The sequence below is a fragment of the Falco biarmicus genome, chromosome 5, assembly GCF_023638135.1.
Source record: "Falco biarmicus isolate bFalBia1 chromosome 5, bFalBia1.pri, whole genome shotgun sequence".
NCBI lineage: Eukaryota > Metazoa > Chordata > Aves > Falconiformes > Falconidae > Falco > Falco biarmicus.
Genome location: NC_079292.1, coordinates 76,597,319 through 76,615,725, shown reverse-complemented (window position 1 = coordinate 76,615,725; position 18,407 = coordinate 76,597,319). Strand labels below are relative to the sequence as shown.

Here is an 18,407-nt window from a genome sequence, read left to right as displayed (position 1 = left end):
GATTTGATGGCTCCTCATTTTTTCTTGTTTAGAAAAAGGCAAACAAAACCCACAGCATTTAGGAACCCTGTATTACTGTCTGTCATTCTTAGCCTGCCCCTTGAAGAAATAGATTTTTGAGGAGGAGTCAGGCAGGAAGTGATAAGGACACAATATCTAGAGCAGCACAGGAATGCAAAAGAAGCCTGAAGGAATTAAAGGGGTCTGTAAACTGCTAGAAGCAAAGCAGTCCTGGTACTTTAAAGTTTAGGGCTAAGATAGGTATTTGGGAGTGAATGTCAGTTTGAAAGGAATTATTCCTAGTATCTCCTTTCTCCTCAAATCAGGGTAGCTGGCTGAAATTTAGCGATTTTAGGCTGTACTTATGTTGCTTTGTGTTATGTACAAGCTGCAAAAATTCTGTCTGTCATGAAGTATATGTTATGTGGGTAGTATGGTTTTTTTAAGCTAGTTCACAGCAGTCAGGATCTGCTTGAGAGTGACGTACAGTTATAACACTATAAACATTCTAAACCTTGCTTCAAGCTTTGCAAATACGCAACATGTTATCCCTCATGATCAGGAAGGGAGAGATATATATTTTAGGCTATTTCAGACTGGTCTACATAAACCTACCTCTTGCCACTGACTGGAACATACGCTGGAGAAATAAGCCATCTGTGTCTTCAGAAAACTCAGTCACTGCGCAGGAGGGAGAGCTGAATTGCAGTCAGAAGTGGTGCTGACAGCTGTACCTGTCTCTTGCTCACAAGTCAGAACTTTTTTGGACTCCTCGCTTAAATGTGATTGAAAAACATGGTGAAGTGCTTAACATAGATGGTGGGACTACTTCCAATGTAGGGAAAAAGTTTGTGACATAGAATAATAGGTGCTTGAGAGAGTGTATAAGGGGACATGGAGTGCTGCTCAGCAGATGTCACTCGCGGGAGAGCAAAACGCACTTTCTGCCTTCAGAGTACCTGAAAACTTGTAACAAAGTGCCTGTGGATCTAGAGAAAGTGATGGCAAACCAGAAGAATGACGTAAAAAGTAGTAAGATTTGTGCAGTTAGACCACAAGCTGTGGGTAAAAATGGTCCGTTGTTGTGCTCTTGGACAGAAGCAATCTTTTTATCTTACAGGAAGCAGCTGGCTGAACTGAACATCCCAGGCCTTACTATGTCAGCTACCATAATCCTGAAGAAGAGAAACCCTTGGTTTTATTTCTAAGCAGCTGAAGTGAGAAGGTGCAGGTAGGAGACACCAGTAGCTATGGTGTATGTACTGCCCCGCTGGGCAACAAATCCACCTGTGGCCTGGCTGCTGGCTCTGCTGTCCAAGTCTGGTGGTGAACTGACATCACGCTGAGGGTCCTAGTGGAGTGCATTAATGTTGTTTGGCCAGTGCTGCTGGTGATGCCCCAGAGGTGTGTGCAGGGGGCTGCTGAATGTTTGGGTCCCCTCAGTTTCTTTCCAGGTGCTCTGAATTTCCTGCTTTGTCCTTCCCATTGCAATGGTGAGAAGAAGTGGCAAAGGGGCTATCTTTGAGGCTATAGCATCTTGCTGCCTTCAGTATTTTTTCTGCTCAAAACCATTTAAAAACAATAAAAACAGAGGAAGAAGGCTAGCTAGTTTACATATAGTTTAATGTGTTTAGCTGACACTAAACTGCACATTGCTTCAAAGTGAGAAGGCACAAATAGTGAAAAAGATTCATCTTAAAACACTTCCAGAGTACAATGACCAGAAGGTAAACCTGGCAGCTGTAGTGGGACACATCACAGCAGTAAAGCACTGTGTCTAGTGGAAAACATGAAAGATTCAGGCCATGATAATGCCTGTCGCTGTTAGGAACACCTTTCTGGAAACTGTTAATATGAAGCTGGAGTTCATGCTTATTTCTGGTAATAGTTAAAATGCTGTTGTCACATAAAATATAATGCTGTGATATAGAAAACTAGTCCTTTTCAATTAGGAACATCTTTTAGTTTGCTATAAAACCCAGTCAGGCGTACGCTCCTTTGACTTGCCTAGTAAAGGCATATTTGTTTTAAACAAGTACTGCTTTATCGACTTGTAAGTAACAAACTAACGGTATAAGTAGTTCAGCTAATAATAAAATAAGGCCATAATTTTATTTAGGAAATTCTTGTGAAAAAAATATTTTATCTTCTTTGGCTGAAAACTGTTTATTCAGATAACTTCTTGTTGCGATTGTCCTTCCAGATACGGTAATTGAGTGCAGAAGCCATGGTTAGCCAAGCTAAATAAGGAACCATCAAATAAGCTGCTGTTTTGTTGATGTTATACCAGGAAGCAGTTGTAGCCGTTGCTGTACCAGTTGTGAGCAGGAGAGTCACCAACCCCTGAAACACAGGAAGGTGGTTAGTATTGTTCTTACTTGTGGCATTTTCTTGACTAGTCTTTGTGTGACTCTTTCCACTTAGCTCTGGCACTTGTTGGATCCCTCTGTGGGTTAATTCCTTCTCAGAAGACCAACCAGCAAAAGATAGATTTCTGCTGAGTTATGAGTCAGTTTGACTCACAAAATGATACAACAGTCACAAGAAAGGGCACTGCAGCTGGAAACAGGAAAGGGAGAGTAAAATTCCTCTCACCTGTACCCTTTCTTTTTTTGACAGCAGGAAGTGTTACATTGAGTACAAACCCAGTGTGACTTTGAGCAAGCCAAGTAAACCTGTGCAATTTTTTTCATGTCGTAGATGCTGCCTGAAGAGATGTGGTGTGAATGAATTGGTGATGGATTGCAAAGTCTTCCACTATCACAGCACTGCATGTGTATTTAGAGAACCAGGCAAATATTATTTATTATTATTACTGATTATTTTTTGAAGGCAAGCTGTCTCTCTGCAGACTGCAGAACATTAGTCTTCCCTAAAATGGGTGCCGATTACTTGAGTAATGTTATGATAAGCTTTTTATCGCTGCTTTTTGCCCAGAGATACCTAGGAATTTCAGTAACGCATAAATGTTTACATTTTCTAGTCACACAAAGTTCTTATCAAAGGGGGGCAGAAAGAGCTGCTTGTAATCTAAACATTTAAGGATGTTGTAGATATGTAAATTCTCTCAGGTGGCTGCTGGCATGCATTAAAGAGAATTTTAGAAAACTTCTGCAAGCCATATTCTGTATTGAGATTCATTTTTAGGGAGAAAAGATTATAACAGAAAGCTTTCATCTTAGCATCTTGCAAATGACAGCAGAAGCCTACGATTAAGAAACTTACTTCACTTACCCATCCCATTTTGTGAGCTCCAAAAAATATCGGAGTCCATGCCCAGTTTAATACCAGCTGCCCTGCATACAGACCCAGAGGAACTACTGACTTTTCATTGAAGCCACCCAATTCCTTCCACACCAGGTAGCAGCCATAGCTGGAGAAAGCAAATGGAAGGTGTAGTTCAGTATACTGCTTAGAAAGCAACCACAGGTTCTTGATTAAATAAAATAACTTACTTGGTAGGAAATAATATTTGGTAGATATCCACGCACTACTTGGCGGAGTAACCATTAGAAACTCAATAGTGTATCTTTGTCAAAGGCATCAGGACCCAGATCTGTTTCTAAGTGTTATACAGAGCCACAGTGTAGACTTACAGCTGTTCATACATCTAACTTTGACTTCAGACCAAGATCATGATGTACAAATCCGCTAAGACGCGAAATGTCAAGGCAGGCATGTAAACTTAATAAATCTTGCTTTTAGTTATTTCTTACTTTTAATATATTCAAGAGATTCTAAAGGAATGACTTGTCTTGATCGTTTGAGGAATGTGTGTACATGATGGATTACAGAAGAAAAGGCCTAGTGATAAATCTGATCTTTTCACTGAGCTAGATGTATAGTACATAACCAGGACCATCCACCTCAGAATATACTGATTCTGACATTACCAAAATAAGTGATAAGCTGTCACAATTTGGATTTTTTAAATAATTAACTCTATATCAATGTTTATGATGAGGAATCCAGGAAGTTACAAATTGTGCAGTCAACTCTTTGATAAAAGGCGTTTTTTTTATTCTCAGGACAGTAACAATCTGATTCAAATGCTAACTTTTGGAATAGCAAGAATAGAGAGCGATTTTTAAAAGTACACTCGCTAAGAGGAGAAAGAAAAGAGAGTATTGATGGGAAAGGAGGGACAGTACATGAGTCTATAAAAATGACAAAACTTTTCTAGAAAGAAAATGAAACCAAAATGAGAGAATGTATGAGACCAATGGAGCAATTAGATACAGTTTTGGATATTGCATCATTGCTGTATTTTGCAGCAGGTGGTGTGGTATTTAAGATAACATTCCATAGTCATCCTGCAGGTTGACTTGGAAAAGCTTTGGTCTCTTTGAAACCATGTGGTTATACCAGTGCTAGGTACAAACTAAAAATCACTTAAAATGTAACATCATGATGGGAGAAATGGGAGGGGGGTAAGCCAATAAAAGGCATATTGCAGCCTAAAAACTATTACTATTGGATTAGCAACAAGGTGTATTTGAGGGGTAGGAAAACACATGCTGAATCCTGGTATGTAGCTAGAGTGCAGAAGAGACACAAAGCATCGCTTTGTGCTGGGGAGGGGGGCTGCACTGAACTGGCTTTTGAGGCTCTTGGAGCAGAGCGCTGCCTTTCCTCTGTGGCACAGCTCACCAGAGTTACCATAGAAGCATGTCATGTCGTGTGGATGCTTCTAGAGCAGTCTGTGAGGAGCATCAAACCTGCTGAAACCACCTCCAGAGACAACCCACCTCTACAAATATTTTTGCTACAACTTACTAAGAAACATCTGCCGAAATACAGTATTATTAAACTTTCAAGGTTCCTGTGGGAATGGTATTTGGCCTTGTGATTCCTTGTTCATTTGACAGTAATTGCTGTGCTGCAAGTACTTTATACTAATTAAGGAGACAGTAGGTGGTTTCAAACCTTCACAGTTTAACAACCTGGCAGTTTTATTTGAAAAGACATGTATGTTTTGATTTTGGTTTCTTTTAACTGAGCTGTTAGAACAGTTCTATCCTAATTCTCCCCTCTAATATCCCACTCTCTTTCCTGCCCCGCCCCTGCTCCCCCCAAAAAAAAACCAAAACAAAACCAAACCAAAAAAAACCACCAACTACTACTGAAGGACATACCAGGAAGAAATCTCAGTGCTTGCTCCATCATTCCCAGCTTGGCAGGTCTTCCCCTCAGAATGAATAAGGAAAGCAAATTTATGGCAGCTTTCCTAACTCCTGCTTTTGATGTGGATACTTGTGCATACAAAATGCCCTGTCAAACCCACACACAACTCCCAAAACATGTTTTTACCTGTTAAACGGGCAGCTTGACACTATTTCTTACAAACAAACAGTCACAGGAATACAATAATAATTCTCTGGTCCAGCATTACACAATAAGCAACTTTGAGATCGGATAAGCGCCTTAATACAATGTGAAAAACATACCCCATAGATGTGTAGAGAGTTCCCCAAACAGGAGCAAACACCCAGTTAGGTGGACACCAGGATGGCTTCTGTAGAGATTCATACCACACCGGGATTTCCTTTTTGGTTATTTTGCTTCCTAAAAATCCTCCTGCATGGGGCAGGAGTGTGAAACCCACTGCTGGGGCCCAGGCTGGTACCATTTCCATTGAGACAGTGAATCTGAAACAAACGCAAACAAGTTGATTGGCAGAGCAATTGTAAAATGCAACCACAAAAAAAATTACATGATTTGTACTACATATACATGTGTAGGATCTGATCCACGGCCTAGTCTTGTCACTGAAAAAGACTGCAGCTGAAATTAGGATCTTGTACCAGGTTTGCTGGACAGTGCTCACCCCCATAAAGGACCCTGTCATTTACATTGGGGGGGGGAGGGGCAAGTCAGGCCTTCCCTCTCGGCTTGGTGCACTAAGACTGAATTGTACCTACATAAATATCCTTACCCATAAGTATGCCAGAGGAATAAAGCAGTTTGATATATGAACTGCACTTGGGGGAGAGGGAATGCACTAAACAGCATGTATTATTCACCAAAAAACCCACTCACCCAGTGAAGTGGCATAGTTAAAGAGTAAGAAAATCATGCTTTCCTATGCTCAAGCAAAACAATTGTGTACCTTGTGCTGCGTTTTTGGCCTCAAAAGGATGCTCAGGATACTCAGTGGCTAGCAAGAGTCATGTGAATTAGTAGCAAACACTGGAGAAGCTGCCTCAGTAAGTAAACAGCAAGGAGGACAGTGAGAAGGTAAGTACTTAAATGATGTTTTGCTGAACAAGGAGATCCCAGTGGATAAATGGGGAGTACACCTGTGGCTTCTTCATGAAGCATTCTATCAGTTGCAGCAATCTTAGCTGCCAAGCCCATAAAGCGTACTGAATTAAATTTGCCTACATAAGTGACTGTTTAATGCCTTGCTCTGGTAGGCTGCTCTGCTTTAGTGAAGAGTACAGACAGCAGTAAAAAAAAAAAAAAAAAGGAAGCAGGAAAAAATGTCATTGCAGATTTTCTGGCCAAAAGCCAAATGCTACAGAAGAGCTGTGTTTAGCTTGCTAAAATGTAAACAGATTGGAGATATGATAAAAAAGGCTAGAACAAAAATGCATTATTTTTTCAAATATCCAGTAGGCAAATACACCCAATTCCTGTTTGTCTGTTATGCAGGAGGGGGAGACAGCAGGGAAGGAATTCTAAGAGGGATTGCAGCAGTGGGGAAAGAGCAACTGTGGAAGCCCCAGGAGATAAAGTTTTAGAGCAACCAGCATTTCAGAGGCTTGTGAAAGAAAAAATGCCTTACTGACTTGGCTGTTGTCTTGGCCTACCTTTAGAAGGTTTTATTGCTATAGTCATGACTGCTGGGATGAGGAGACAGGGAGTGGGGAAGAAGAAATCCCACTTGTAACAGACGTGCTTAAACTGAAAGGAAATGGTGCTCAGATGATGTGTTGTTGCAGTTCTGCTGGTACAGTAGGTTTCTGTTTGGAGAAAAGTTAAAAGCTTGGCCAGCAAGGGAGCTCTCTGGCATTATGGTTATGCAGATTTAATTGAGAGATTTCAGTGGCTGGGACCACAAGCCAGACTGCATGTGATCAAGAAGAAAAATCCTGGTGATAGAAGCAGAGCAGAATTTTGAAGGCAGAACAGAGTGTGGAGGGACTAGTAAAGCACACAGGATTAGAAAGTTTGTAAGGACTAAACAAGAAAGGGCACACAGGCTGCTGGGCTGGGCTGTGGGCATGCCTTAGGGGAGTCATGGGAGGGCAATGAATAGGAATGCGCACAAAAGAGGCAGCAGATAAAGCAGTACAACAGTCCGAAGTCAAAAACAAAACAAAAGAATGACTGGGTGAAAGAAAAACTAACCAAGGGAAAAATTAGAACTAAGGATGGGGAGAAGGAGAAGTGGGAGAACCAATGTGCTGGTATAGTATCAATTAGGTCTTGGGTGGAGCACGGACAACAAGGAAAGGAGGAAAAAATTCTGCATAGCTCTTTGCCACAGACACTGCTGCCATACTTCCTGCGTAATGGATTGTACTTGCTATTTACCAGGGAGCATCTTAAAAGGAGCACAGGAGTTAACATGTTCTCCTGTACCTAGATCTGTACTGTTACCTTCCTGAGGGAGCAGGCTGTCAGCTGCAGGATTGTCACGCGTATTGACAGCATGAAAGGCTCTGCTTTTACCGGGATATGAAGGAATCGATATGTGCAGGAGCAACAAAGTGTAATGGGAACAAGAGCTCCAAGCACAATGATTATCTTTGGTTGCCTTCTGGTAAGTAATTCCCAAAGGCTAAGTTAGAAATTTCAAGTTACCAAGATCTCACTAATTCTTAACCCTGTTGCTCTTGCTTTGCCTACAGAGAGAACATTACGCTTAGTTCTGTACACGTGCTGTGAAGTGCTGGTCATCTGTGCAGCTCCAGTGTGGCTGTCAAATACTAGTATTGTTTTTAAAGCAGTAAGCAAGGACCCAAAGGGTTTTATGCTTTATTTGGATGTAACGATATCAGGGCGGTTTCATGCAGGTATTAAATAACTGGACTTTATCAGGGGTTCTGCCAGCTTCCCCCCAAGGAAGAAAGTCTGAAAGTGTTCCGCATGCTGAAAGCGCTAAATGCTATCAGATTGGAAAACTACTGCTCTGCTGCAGTCATTAGTGAATAAATGATGTAGCCATGTGTCTGTCCTTCCGTGTATTGGAGGAAGAACACTGAAATAATTCTAAAGTGACAAGAGAAAGAAAATCAGGCAGTCAAACAGAAATGGGGAAGGCAAAGAGACAGGGAAAGTGAAGCCATGCATGCGCAGGAAAGGGGAAGAAATAGAAGTGAAGAGACTTAACATACTGCCTTGAATTGAGTGTTGGTGTCCTAGTCTTCTGACTGCTGTTACTACTAATTATATACTATGTTTTCCAGCAGTATTTTGCAGGACTTCCCAAGCATGGCAAAATACTCCCTCTTGGACACCACAAAGGAGAAAGAGGAATGAAGCCATGCAGTAAGATCGGAATGTGCTGGTAGGCTCACCCTAGCAGACCACAGCAGCGGGAGCTCATGTATTTTAATTCCCAAGAAATTAAATACTAGTATCAATTTCCAATAAAAAGCAGTAGCTAACTCGGGGAGCAATACCAGCTGATTATGGAAGAAGCCATGTCCATCTTCCTCTGGTTACTTGGTGTAGGTCTTTAGTGAGAAAGTAAAAGGCAAGGATGCACCGGAGGGTCTGTGCATTAGGTCAGTGCTGTAGCGTTTGTTTGGTTAGCTGTGCAGCACGAGATCTCTGCAATGCCTACAGAATGCCCCGTACATTTTTTTAAAAATAATGTAATCACAGAGTATATAAAGAATCGTGAGGCCTGAGTTCCTTTTACTGTATAGCTCATAATCCTGAAATTACTTGGTGATAACTCACGCAGCATGGGCTTGCTAGCACAGCCCCTCTGGCTGCATCTATATTACACAACCTAGAAATAATTACTACTTTCCCAACCATATCTCAGCTCCACTTCAGGATGAGATCTGGTTGCACAATATTCTTGCACCCTGATTTTCATATCAAGAAACCAATGTCTGTGGATGTGATCTGCAGCGTGCCCAGCAGACATCTGCCTCTAAGAACCACCACAGCTGGAAATCTTTTCTTCCCACACACACTTAAGCTGTATATTTCCATTTCCACTTCTTACCTCTGCCCTACAACATTTTCTTCATCATCCTGCCCATTTTCTGTTTAGCCCTAGTCTGACTCCAGGCAGTTTCAGCAATGCAGTGAGGGCTGCAGCAGGCCAGTTTGTTTTACAAACATGTTAAAATAATTTTTCTAGGTATTCAAAACATCCAGTCTGCCTAAAGCTGGTTCCAGCTACATAAAGTAAGAGGAGAAATAAAAGGGGAAAACCCCCATAGTGCAACTTGCTGCCTAATGGGCTTCTATCTTTTTGCAGGTTGTTTCTCTACAGTGGTGTAACATGCAGAGAAACAAACAGCAGCTTTTCCACATCCTCCTCTTCCTGGAAAATACACTGCACACCCAAAGAAAGGATGGGGTGTGCTATAGGTGGGGCTAGGTATATCATGACAGAGGAGCTGGTTTGCTTCAGCCTGATGAAAAGTGATGTAAAACTTCTTTGCTTGGAGGTCTCTGAAAGGCAGGTGGGTCCCTTACTCTGGGCACTCCCAGGGGGAACTCAACAGGAAGGAGAAGGGAGGAAAGGACAACTACTTCCACTGCATTTTCTTATATCCCTCTGCTGATAAACCTCTGACTAATCCCTTTCTTGTGCAACTTCGTGCTGGCTACCCAATCACATGGGGCTTAAATTGTAGCTATCGCATTAAAAACACAAAGGAAAATCTCTCAGCAGAGTTAAATCACCCACGCGGTGCTGGGGTTTCCAGTCCCCGCCGCTTTAAAGTAGATTGACAGAGCTGTGAGCATACTACTGCAGGGGGCAGGGGGCTGTCCCCAAGACATATACTTTCCATCTTACCCTCTACGGTATATATTTTTGAGGACTGGTAAGGCTCCACCCAGGACTGAGAGGCAGCACACAAATTTTCCATGGGGAAAAGGCTTCTTGCCAAGATAGCTGTCTAAAGAATTAAGGGCTACGTACTTAATTTACATTGGTAAACTATTTACGTGTGTTGTGGCTTTAACTCCTGGGAAACTGCAACACTAAAACCAAAGTCCTATCACAGTCTGTGACACGGAATACAGCTACTACAAAAAAGCAATATTTTGTTATCTAATCTCAATAGAGAAACTTAAAACTACATATTATAGAAATATATATATTATATAAATAAAATAACAAGTAAGTGTATGTGTTTATAATATGCATTTATAGCTAAAAACTATTTATTAATTATTTATAATATAAAAATAATTAATAATTTAAAGTATTTATTTAAGGATGTATAATGTGAGGTATACTCATTAGGTTTAGAGACAACAAATCTCACTGCCCAGGTTACATGTCTTTTAAAATGGCAGAGCACAAGTGGTGGAAATAAATTTATGATTTATTGAAGATTCACATACTGGAAACTGAAATGTACACTAGAACAAAATCTTCCCCAGTGATAATTCATCATTTACTGCTCAATCTCTTCCAATTTTCCCTATGTATGTTTGTATAGAATCCTCTGCACGTAGTGTACTTTAAAGACAAACCATTGCTTTGGCTACCTTCCTTCCAAACAGCTGCCCAACGTCCTGCTGTAGGTTTTTCTTCTTCTTCTTTGGTCACCCACTTGGGAAGTGTCATCCACATCTATTCTTAAAAAAGTTAAGTTCCTCTTGGATATTTCTAGTTTAAATGCTGCCTAGGCCTGAATTTCTTCAGCTTGCCAGGTATTGTTTTAATAGGGTAAAACAGAACAAGCACCTCCTCCAAGGGGTGCTTTAATAGCAGTGGGACGTTCACGGCGCATCACCACTGGTAAGGCTCAAGAGCTTTACAAGCGGACTGTGCCCTTTACAGCAAACCAGAGGTGAAATGGTTGCGCTGAGTGGCACTCACCGCCGCAGCATTAGTACCTGGGCTGCTGCTGGGGTTTGTAGGAGCTGGATTCCACGCTGGGCTTTGCCTCTGAAAGCACCAAATGCAAAGGTCACAACCGTGACTCTTTCCAGCGCTTGACGGGCATCCGGTAGGGTCAGCTCTGATCTGGTGGCCTAGCGCAAAAGGGGCACCCCTTGCTGTCAGGGCTCATGGGGCAGCTGGTAGTAAGGGTGCCTGAAAGCTCTAGTACAAACTAAACGCAACAAGAACGACAGTTACTCTCAGAGTTCTCACTAATGTACTACCACAGTTGGCCCAGCCAGTAACTTGCCACCCAGCATCTCCTCTTGGCTTAGTACAGGAAGTATTGCTGCTTACATTACAGGTAGAAGCAGCCATCGAGTGGGATGTAGTCACATATATGTCATGAATATCCTATATTACTGTTCATATATTTCAGCTAACTTGAAAAGCTCATTGGCTTTACCAGGTATTTTAGTTAGAAGCTGACAGAAATGGAGAAAATTGTCTTACGAAGCAACATAGCACAGAGATCAGAAAAGCAAGCAAAACCTGCTCACCGTGATGCGTTTGAATCACCCTGAATAAAATCAACATAGTTTCTTGCTATTCTGAGCCATTTTCCTTCTCCCGAGGTATACTAATAGGATCTGTTTTACTGAACTGCTCCGTGAAGTCTGACTCACTGCTTGATACTGTTTCATAACCTGAAGTGATGTAAAGTCCTTGCACAACTGCAACTTTGACATGGCAACTTTCCCTTTTTTTCCTTTTTTTTTTTTTAATAATCTGGCCACTGAATGCTCAAACTAGTAAAGTGCATTTTGTGCTGATTTATAAGCATTACTTGGAAATTCATAAGAAAAAAAAAAGCAAGCCTTTTCTTTCGCCCTTAAAGAAATGTCCAATCAAAAGCAAACTACAGCGACTCTGAAAGAAAATACCTTCAGTTAAATAGCGGCCTGAAACTGTCCGCTCTCGAGTGCACAGGGTAAATGGCATCGCCTGGAAGGGGCGACGGACGGGAAGCGGGGGGTCTGCTGTGCTGCCACCGCGTCTGACTGCGGGCAGCGCAGCCACGTGCGTGCACAGCTGGACGGCTGTGCACGACGGGAAAACGCATATGCAAAGCCAAAGCAAATAATAAACTTTCTTGGGTTGTTCCTTTTTTAAAAAAAAAAGAGCACGTTCCATCCAAATACCGGCCCGGCAAAGCAGTGCCTGCGAGCGCTACCCTCCGCCCGAGCGCTGGGACCGGCCCGGGGCCCACCCGGCCCCGCCGCGGAAGCGCGACCGGCAGCAGCGGGGCCGGTGCTCCCCCCAGCGCCCGCCGCGCCCGTCCCGCCCGGGCGGGGCCTGCTGGCCGGGGCTGTCGCCAGCGGCTTCGCGCTCGCCGCGGGACGCCCTCCGCAAACTGCCCCGCCAGCCCGGCCCCGGCGGAGACGAGGCCGCCCGGCTGCGGCACCGCTCCGGGAGCCACCGGGACCCAGGCAGCGGCTGCCCGGGGAGGGGGCGGCGGGGGGCAGCCCCGGCAGGACCCAGACACGGCCGCAGCGGCCCCTCGGCCAGGCCCCGCCGCTGGGCTGCGCCGCCCCGCGGGCTCTCCCCGTCCCGTCCCGTCCCCTCCCGCCCCGCCGGCAGCCCCGCGGTTACCTCCGCTCCCGCGCTGCCGCCACCCGTCGCGCCTCCTCTGCCGGGAGGCGGTGGCGCCCGCCCCCAGGGCCGCCCGGGCCCCTCCCGCCGCCGGGCCCGCCCCGAGGAGGGACCCGCGGCGCCGGGCGGGAGGAGCGGCGCGGGCTGGGCCCAGGGCGGCGGGTGCGGCGAGCGCAGGGGCCGGGCGACCGACCGACCTCCCGCCTGTCCCCCCAGGCCCGACGGGGGGGCGGCTGCCGGCGGGGCCGCACGGTTCCCGTGGCAACGCGGGGCGCGGCGGCGGCGCAGGCGGCCGGGCGGCGGCCATGGGCAGCTGGGCCGCGGCGCCATGGCGGCTTGGTGGCTGCAGCGTGCGCGGCGGCCTCCGCGGCGCACCGCGGCGGCGGGCCAGCTCCCGCCCCGGCGGTGGGGACCGGGCGGCGACCCTGAGCGACCTGCTGCAGAGCTCGGTGGAGGGCGAGGAGCCGGGCGCGGCGGCGGCGAGGCGGGAGCGGCGGCCCCCCCGGGAGGGCACGGTGCTGCTCTTCCCCGGGCAGGGCAGCCAGTTCGTGGGGATGGGCCGCGAGCTGCTGCGGTTCCCCGGCGTGCGGGACATGTACCGCCAGGCCGAGCGGGTGCTGGGCTACGACCTGCTCTCCCTCTGCCTGGAGGGGCCGCGGGACGAGCTGGACCGCACCCGGCACTGCCAGCCCGCCGTGTTCGTCGCCTCCCTGGCCGCCGTGGAGAAGCTCAACCACCAGCAGCCTAAAGTGAGGGGCGCGCCGCGGCGGGGGGCGGGGGGCCGGGCCCTCGGGGGCCCCTCCGGGGGCGGCCGGGCCCGCGGGCGGCTGCCGGGGGCGGGGGGGCCGGGGCGCGCCGCGGGGGCCTGACGGGCGGCTCGGGTCTGTCTCCGTGCAGGTGGTGCAGAGCTGCGTGGCGGCGGCGGGGTACAGCGTGGGCGAGTTCGCGGCGCTGGTCTTCGCTGGAGCGCTGGACTTTGCCGAAGGTGCCCGGGGATCGCGCTGAGCCCCCTGGCAGCATCTCTCCGAGCCCCCCGGCAGGGATCTCCCCGGAGCCCCCTGCCAAGGATCCCCCAGCCCCAGCTTTTTCCAAAGCATCGCCCGTTACCACTGCTTCCCTCCCACTTTTTTTAAATTAGAGGATACGTTCGGCTTCCACTGTTCACTTTAAGATGTGTAATGCAGCATTAAAAGCATTGACGTGTCATGCGAGCAAACAGCCGCCCTTCCTTGCACGGCTGCCCAGCGCCTTCAGCGCCGTTTCTCGGGGCTGGGATTTACCGAGCATCTCTGTTTCTCTCCTTAGCGCTGTACGCGGTGAAAGTGCGCGCCGAAGCCATGCAAAAGGCGTCGGAGGCTGTCCCCAGTGGAATGCTATCGGTTATCGGCCGGCGAGAGGCAAATTACCGATTTGCCTGCTTGGAAGCTCGTAAACACTGTGAATCGCTGGGTATAGAAAACCCCGTGTGTGCCATTTCAAACTATTTGTTTCCAGACAGCAGAGTCATTGCAGGACACCTACAGGTATTGCTTCGGAATCACTGTCCCTTGAGTTCAATGTAATGTTTCATTTTTTAAAAAAAACTTTTCCTTTGCCCTTCTGTGTGGTTACGGCTGGCCTTCGCTGGTCCAAACATAAGTATGTGGCCTGTGGGTTTTTTTCCCAGCGTGTGCTCAGTTGTTGGGTAAGGAAAGGAATCCCTTTCTCACGATAAGTCTGATGAGGCGGTTGTTGTGGGGTGACTTGAGTAAAACCTTTGTCGTCCAAGACTCTCACTTCTCTCTCTCTTTTATAGGCTTTGGAGTTTTTGCAGGAGAATGCTCGAAAATACTATTTTACACGTACAAAAATGCTTCCAGTCAGTGGGGCTTTTCATACCAGACTTATGGAACCAGCAGTAGAGCCATTGGCTGACGTCCTAAAATCGATTGAGATTCAGAAACCATTGGTCTGTGTCTATTCCAATGTTGATGGCAAAAAGTACATGCACTCAAAGCACATTCAGAAGCTGTTAGTGAAGCAGGTGGTTTCACCTGTTATGTGGGAACAGACCATGCATTCTGTATACGAAAGAAAGCAAGGAACAGAATTTCCTTACACGTATGAAGTGGGGCCTGGGAAGCAACTAGGAGCCATTCTCAAAAAATGTAATTTAAAGGCCTGGAAACAGTATAACCATGTAGATGCTCTGGAAGATGAGGAGGCAGCAGAAACCTAAGTAGCCTTTTGAGAAAAACCCACGCAACTTGTTTGATCTGCCTAATTTAAAAATAACCTTGTGCTCCCAAAAGAGGAAGTTGTAAACATTCATGGCTTCTCATGATGAAAAGAGCACCGTGCGCATAATCGCAATGAACTTTTTCCTTCCCCGTGTGCCTCAGGTGTGAAAGGGGAGAGCAAAGTCTGGCTCTGCCATCTGTGTCGTGACTGCGAAACTGCCAATAAACATGCCAAATAGCCGCCTGTTTGGCCTCAGTCCTGCAAGCAACTTCCCCTCTCAGGGCGGGTTTTGGTGTTGGTTTTTTTTCTTTTTTCAAATTTTTTTGGGGGGCGTGGATTCAAGTTGAAGTTGGTAGCTTCGGCTGGCTGGTGCAGGGATCACCTGCATGGATACAGGGTTAGAACCGAGCTGTTGGCTCCTGGTTGTGGAGGGTGGTGCGCGGGGCGTGAGGGTGCGTTCAGAGGAGCCAGCCGGCTGGTATGGCTTTCGGTACGTTGATGTTCCTGTTTTCCAACTCTGTTGACTTGTGGGGACATTCACCTGTGTAAAATTATTTTATTTTGTGTCCATATTGCCAGGTAGCAGCCAGATAAGGCAGATGTTATCAGGAACGTGATTTTCTCAAGGTTAAACTATAAATAAACTTTTAAGCCTTTCTTGGTATTTGTAATACTGCGGGGTGTGTTATTACTGGCCTGTAGTCACACGTGGCTGGAAGTAATTTTCCTTCCAGTTGGTTGTCCACTGCCACATTGGTTGTGCAGTGAAGTGTTTCGCGGAAAGAATAAACCTAAAATTCCCAACTTCTCCAGAGGTGCAGGGCTTTTGTCATCCCTGACCAAGCCTCTGCAGCTGCGTAGGCTGAATTTGCCCTTTGGATGACTTTTCTTGATGGAGCAGAAAACAGCAGCGCTGGAAACTTTGCAGAAAGATCTTTTTGAGGGCACCTTTGTGCAGGATGAACCCTGTGGTTACAGAGTGCTGGGGAGGAGGATTTGGAATGGTGCTGTTTCAGTTCTCTCCGTGTACTTGACCGTGTTGTGCCAGCTTGTACATTTTCTGGCAGCAGGAGATGAGCTGGAGAGAAGCAGGTTGTCCCGAGCCTTCCTGGAAAGAGCTTCCTGGTTTCCTTGTCGACACCAGCTGCTCTTGGATGGATGAGGGCTTGCGGCAGGTCCCTGAGCTGGCTGGTTGTGGGGAGGAGCACATGCTGCCTCCAGCACCTTCCTCAGTGCCTGCAGTGCTCAAGTCGACACTCAAAACAGCTTTAGCACTAAATCCATGGGTTTGGATTCTGTGACCAGCCCTTGGCTTATTAAAATAGGTAAGGTCGTGTTACAGCATCGTGCTGCCTGTGCAAGGTACCTGCAGGGCACACAGAAAACGTGTGCTTGTTGTGTTTGCTTTTTGTAAGGGGTACTGAAAGCTTTAGGAAATAGGAGAGAACAGCGTGTGCTAGGGGATCGTGTACAGGCAAGCAGGGAAGGGTTACATGGTGCATATTGTAGTGTGACCAGAAGCTTCAGCTGAACTTTTTTACTTTTGGTATTTTAATGGTATATTGTATATAGTATATGTATATGTATATTTCCTGTATATAAAGGAATACAGGAAAAATTTAGGATATATTAATTAAATGACCGTGCACGTCTTCAATAATGTATGATGAAATGCAGAGTAACTTCCAATTACAGTATTAATCATTTTGTAATTTCACATTTTTGAAAGGGGAAGTGAATTAAAAATACTGGCCTCAGTTATGATTGCTTAGTGGAGTGTATCATTAAACAGTTCTTTGTGAACTGAAATTGGCAGCTCAGCCTACCTTTACAGTACAAATTCCACTTTTGGCACGTGTGAACATTAACGATTAGCAAAATACAGAAGAATTTGTCACCTTAATCATTGGACTATTAGAGGCTGCCAGATAAGTGTTGGGATTACTGTAAATTATTTCAGTGTGTTACAGGTAAGATGTTAATTATTCAGTAAAGTGTACCGAAGTTGTCACTAGGTGGTTAGAATCTCTCGCCTAAATCCCATTCATATTATTAAATGCTGAATTCTGGGCTGTGTTAGAAGTTTTTGATGACATCTTCTAAGACCAAACACAGCATTAGTGACTTTGAAACCAGCTTTTATGATAGTTGGAACTTAGCATGGTGTATGTTAGTGGCACTAGTTTTGATTTTAGTATACTGCTTTATAGTTTCTGGTCTTTTTAAAAAATTATTTAACCTTTTTTGTGGAAAGTTTGGAGACTTGTTTTCTATTTGTATTATTCTTACCATGGTTTTTTCCCCTCTCTTCACTTTGTTGCATACTTTGCCTGGAATAAAAGTTCTTTGGGAGAATCACGCTAAAAATCTGTTTGCAAATGCAGTGTATTAGATAACATTTGCACCTTCGTCAGCCACAAGAGTGCTGGAGGGATGTCTGTGTCCTGAGAGCATCCCACCCTTGTGGGCCCTGTTTAATTAGTGGGAAGAAGGAACCGTAACCCCTGTGCGGGTGTTTACTTTTCTTCCTTGCAGCAGTGGAGCTTAAGCTGAGGTAGCAAACCATGCACTGCTGAGGCTGCTCTGTGGCTCATGAGCCTGGTGTCTTTGAAACCAGAGTCAAGCAGTATTGTGCTCTTGTGTTGGGTGTTGCAGTTTATGTCAGCTAAAAAAGTGTGATGGAGGTCTTCATACCTCTGTATTGAGAGTGTTCAGGGCTTGCAGTTCATCACACTTTTTTAGCTGACATAGAGGTCTTCATACCTCTGTATTGAGAGTGTTCAGGGCTTGCTTTCATGTGCCTGACAGCGTGACATCACGTTGGTGTATGGCTGTAAATGAGCGGAAGGGCGTCTTGTGTGTTATAAAACTTGTCTGTGGCTAGGCAGAGAACGGCATGCAGAGTAATTAAGAATCCTGGATCATAGTACTGTTATCTGCGTTTCTTTTATGTGCTTACTCATCTATCCCTTCTGCTTCTGGAAACTGAACGTTTAATTGGTGAAAAGTCAGCATGGTTCCTTCACCTAGGAATAAGCAGAAACAGGATGTGGAAAAAAAATCAAGTGCCTCTGTCACGAGGAAGTGTGCAGTAAAAAAAAAACAAAAAAAACCCCAACCAAAACCAAAAAAACGCACAACCCCACAACCAGAATTACATTTGCATCTCCTGAGTCACAGGGCAGAGCCCTAACTAAGGGGGCTCTAGGGGGGCTCACCTCCACGGATGAGAGGGGAGCCTGGAAATTACCCCTTGTTGTGGTACTCGTTTGTGAGAATTCTTGTTGCAGATGCTGTTTGCTTTGAGTTTCACTTGCTCTGTTGGTGTGATTGCATTTTATATTCCTCGAGACTGTTTTGCTCTGTACCCGCTGGATGCTGAACCTCCCCTCTTGTGATTCAAAATGTTACATTATTGATGCAAGAGTGTGTGCAAGCAGAGTCATCCCGTGCAGCTCTCTGACGGAGTAGGCTGTGTGGCCGTCTCCCATTTATCGTTGCTCGC

The 18,407-nt window shown here is 45.8% G+C and overlaps 2 protein-coding genes across 4 annotated transcripts; one reads left to right on the top strand and one right to left on the bottom strand.

Moving 5' to 3' along the window:
* Nucleotides 1–1,606: 1,606 nt before the first annotated feature.
* On the bottom strand, nt 1,607–12,838 carry TSPO (translocator protein). Of its 3 annotated transcripts, none has more exons than XM_056340254.1 (4): nt 12,683–12,838; nt 5,448–5,648; nt 3,235–3,373; nt 1,607–2,343 (listed from the first exon to the last, which is right to left on the bottom strand). In XM_056340254.1, the coding sequence occupies exons 2-4, from the start codon at nt 5,633–5,635 to the stop codon at nt 2,167–2,169; spliced, it is 504 nt and encodes a 167-aa protein (XP_056196229.1). In that variant the 5' UTR covers nt 5,636–5,648; nt 12,683–12,838; the 3' UTR covers nt 1,607–2,166. The 3 variants fall into 3 exon arrangements, with proteins under 3 accessions (XP_056196229.1, XP_056196231.1, XP_056196230.1); XM_056340256.1 differs by lacking the exon at nt 12,683–12,838 and adding an exon at nt 8,343–9,924; XM_056340255.1 differs by lacking the exon at nt 12,683–12,838 and adding an exon at nt 6,110–6,418.
* MCAT (malonyl-CoA-acyl carrier protein transacylase) lies at nt 12,838–15,566 on the top strand. The gene is made up of 4 exons (XM_056340253.1): nt 12,838–13,431; nt 13,580–13,667; nt 13,988–14,205; nt 14,478–15,566. The coding sequence occupies exons 1-4, from the start codon at nt 12,988–12,990 to the stop codon at nt 14,898–14,900; spliced, it is 1,173 nt and encodes a 390-aa protein (XP_056196228.1). The 5' UTR covers nt 12,838–12,987; the 3' UTR covers nt 14,901–15,566.
* Nucleotides 15,567–18,407: the final 2,841 nt, after the last annotated feature.

Bases quoted from the DNA above. Each gene is read 5' to 3' on its own strand.
- MCAT (XM_056340253.1), top strand. From the start codon at position 12,988: ATGGGCAGCTGGGCCGCGGCGCCATGGCGGCTTGGTGGCTGCAGCGTG. The intron at 13,432-13,579 runs GTGAGGGGCGCG...GTCTCCGTGCAG, and splicing joins TCAACCACCAGCAGCCTAAA to GTGGTGCAGAGCTGCGTGGC. The intron at 13,668-13,987 runs GTGCCCGGGGAT...TTCTCTCCTTAG, and splicing joins AGCGCTGGACTTTGCCGAAG to CGCTGTACGCGGTGAAAGTG.
- TSPO (XM_056340254.1), bottom strand. From the start codon at position 5,635: ATGGAAATGGTACCAGCCTGGGCCCCAGCAGTGGGTTTCACACTCCTG. The intron at 3,374-5,447 runs GTATGTTTTTCA...TGCTTTCTCCAG, and splicing joins ACTCTCTACACATCTATGGG to CTATGGCTGCTACCTGGTGT. The intron at 2,344-3,234 runs GTAAGTGAAGTA...CCTGTGTTTCAG, and splicing joins GAGCTCACAAAATGGGATGG to GGGTTGGTGACTCTCCTGCT.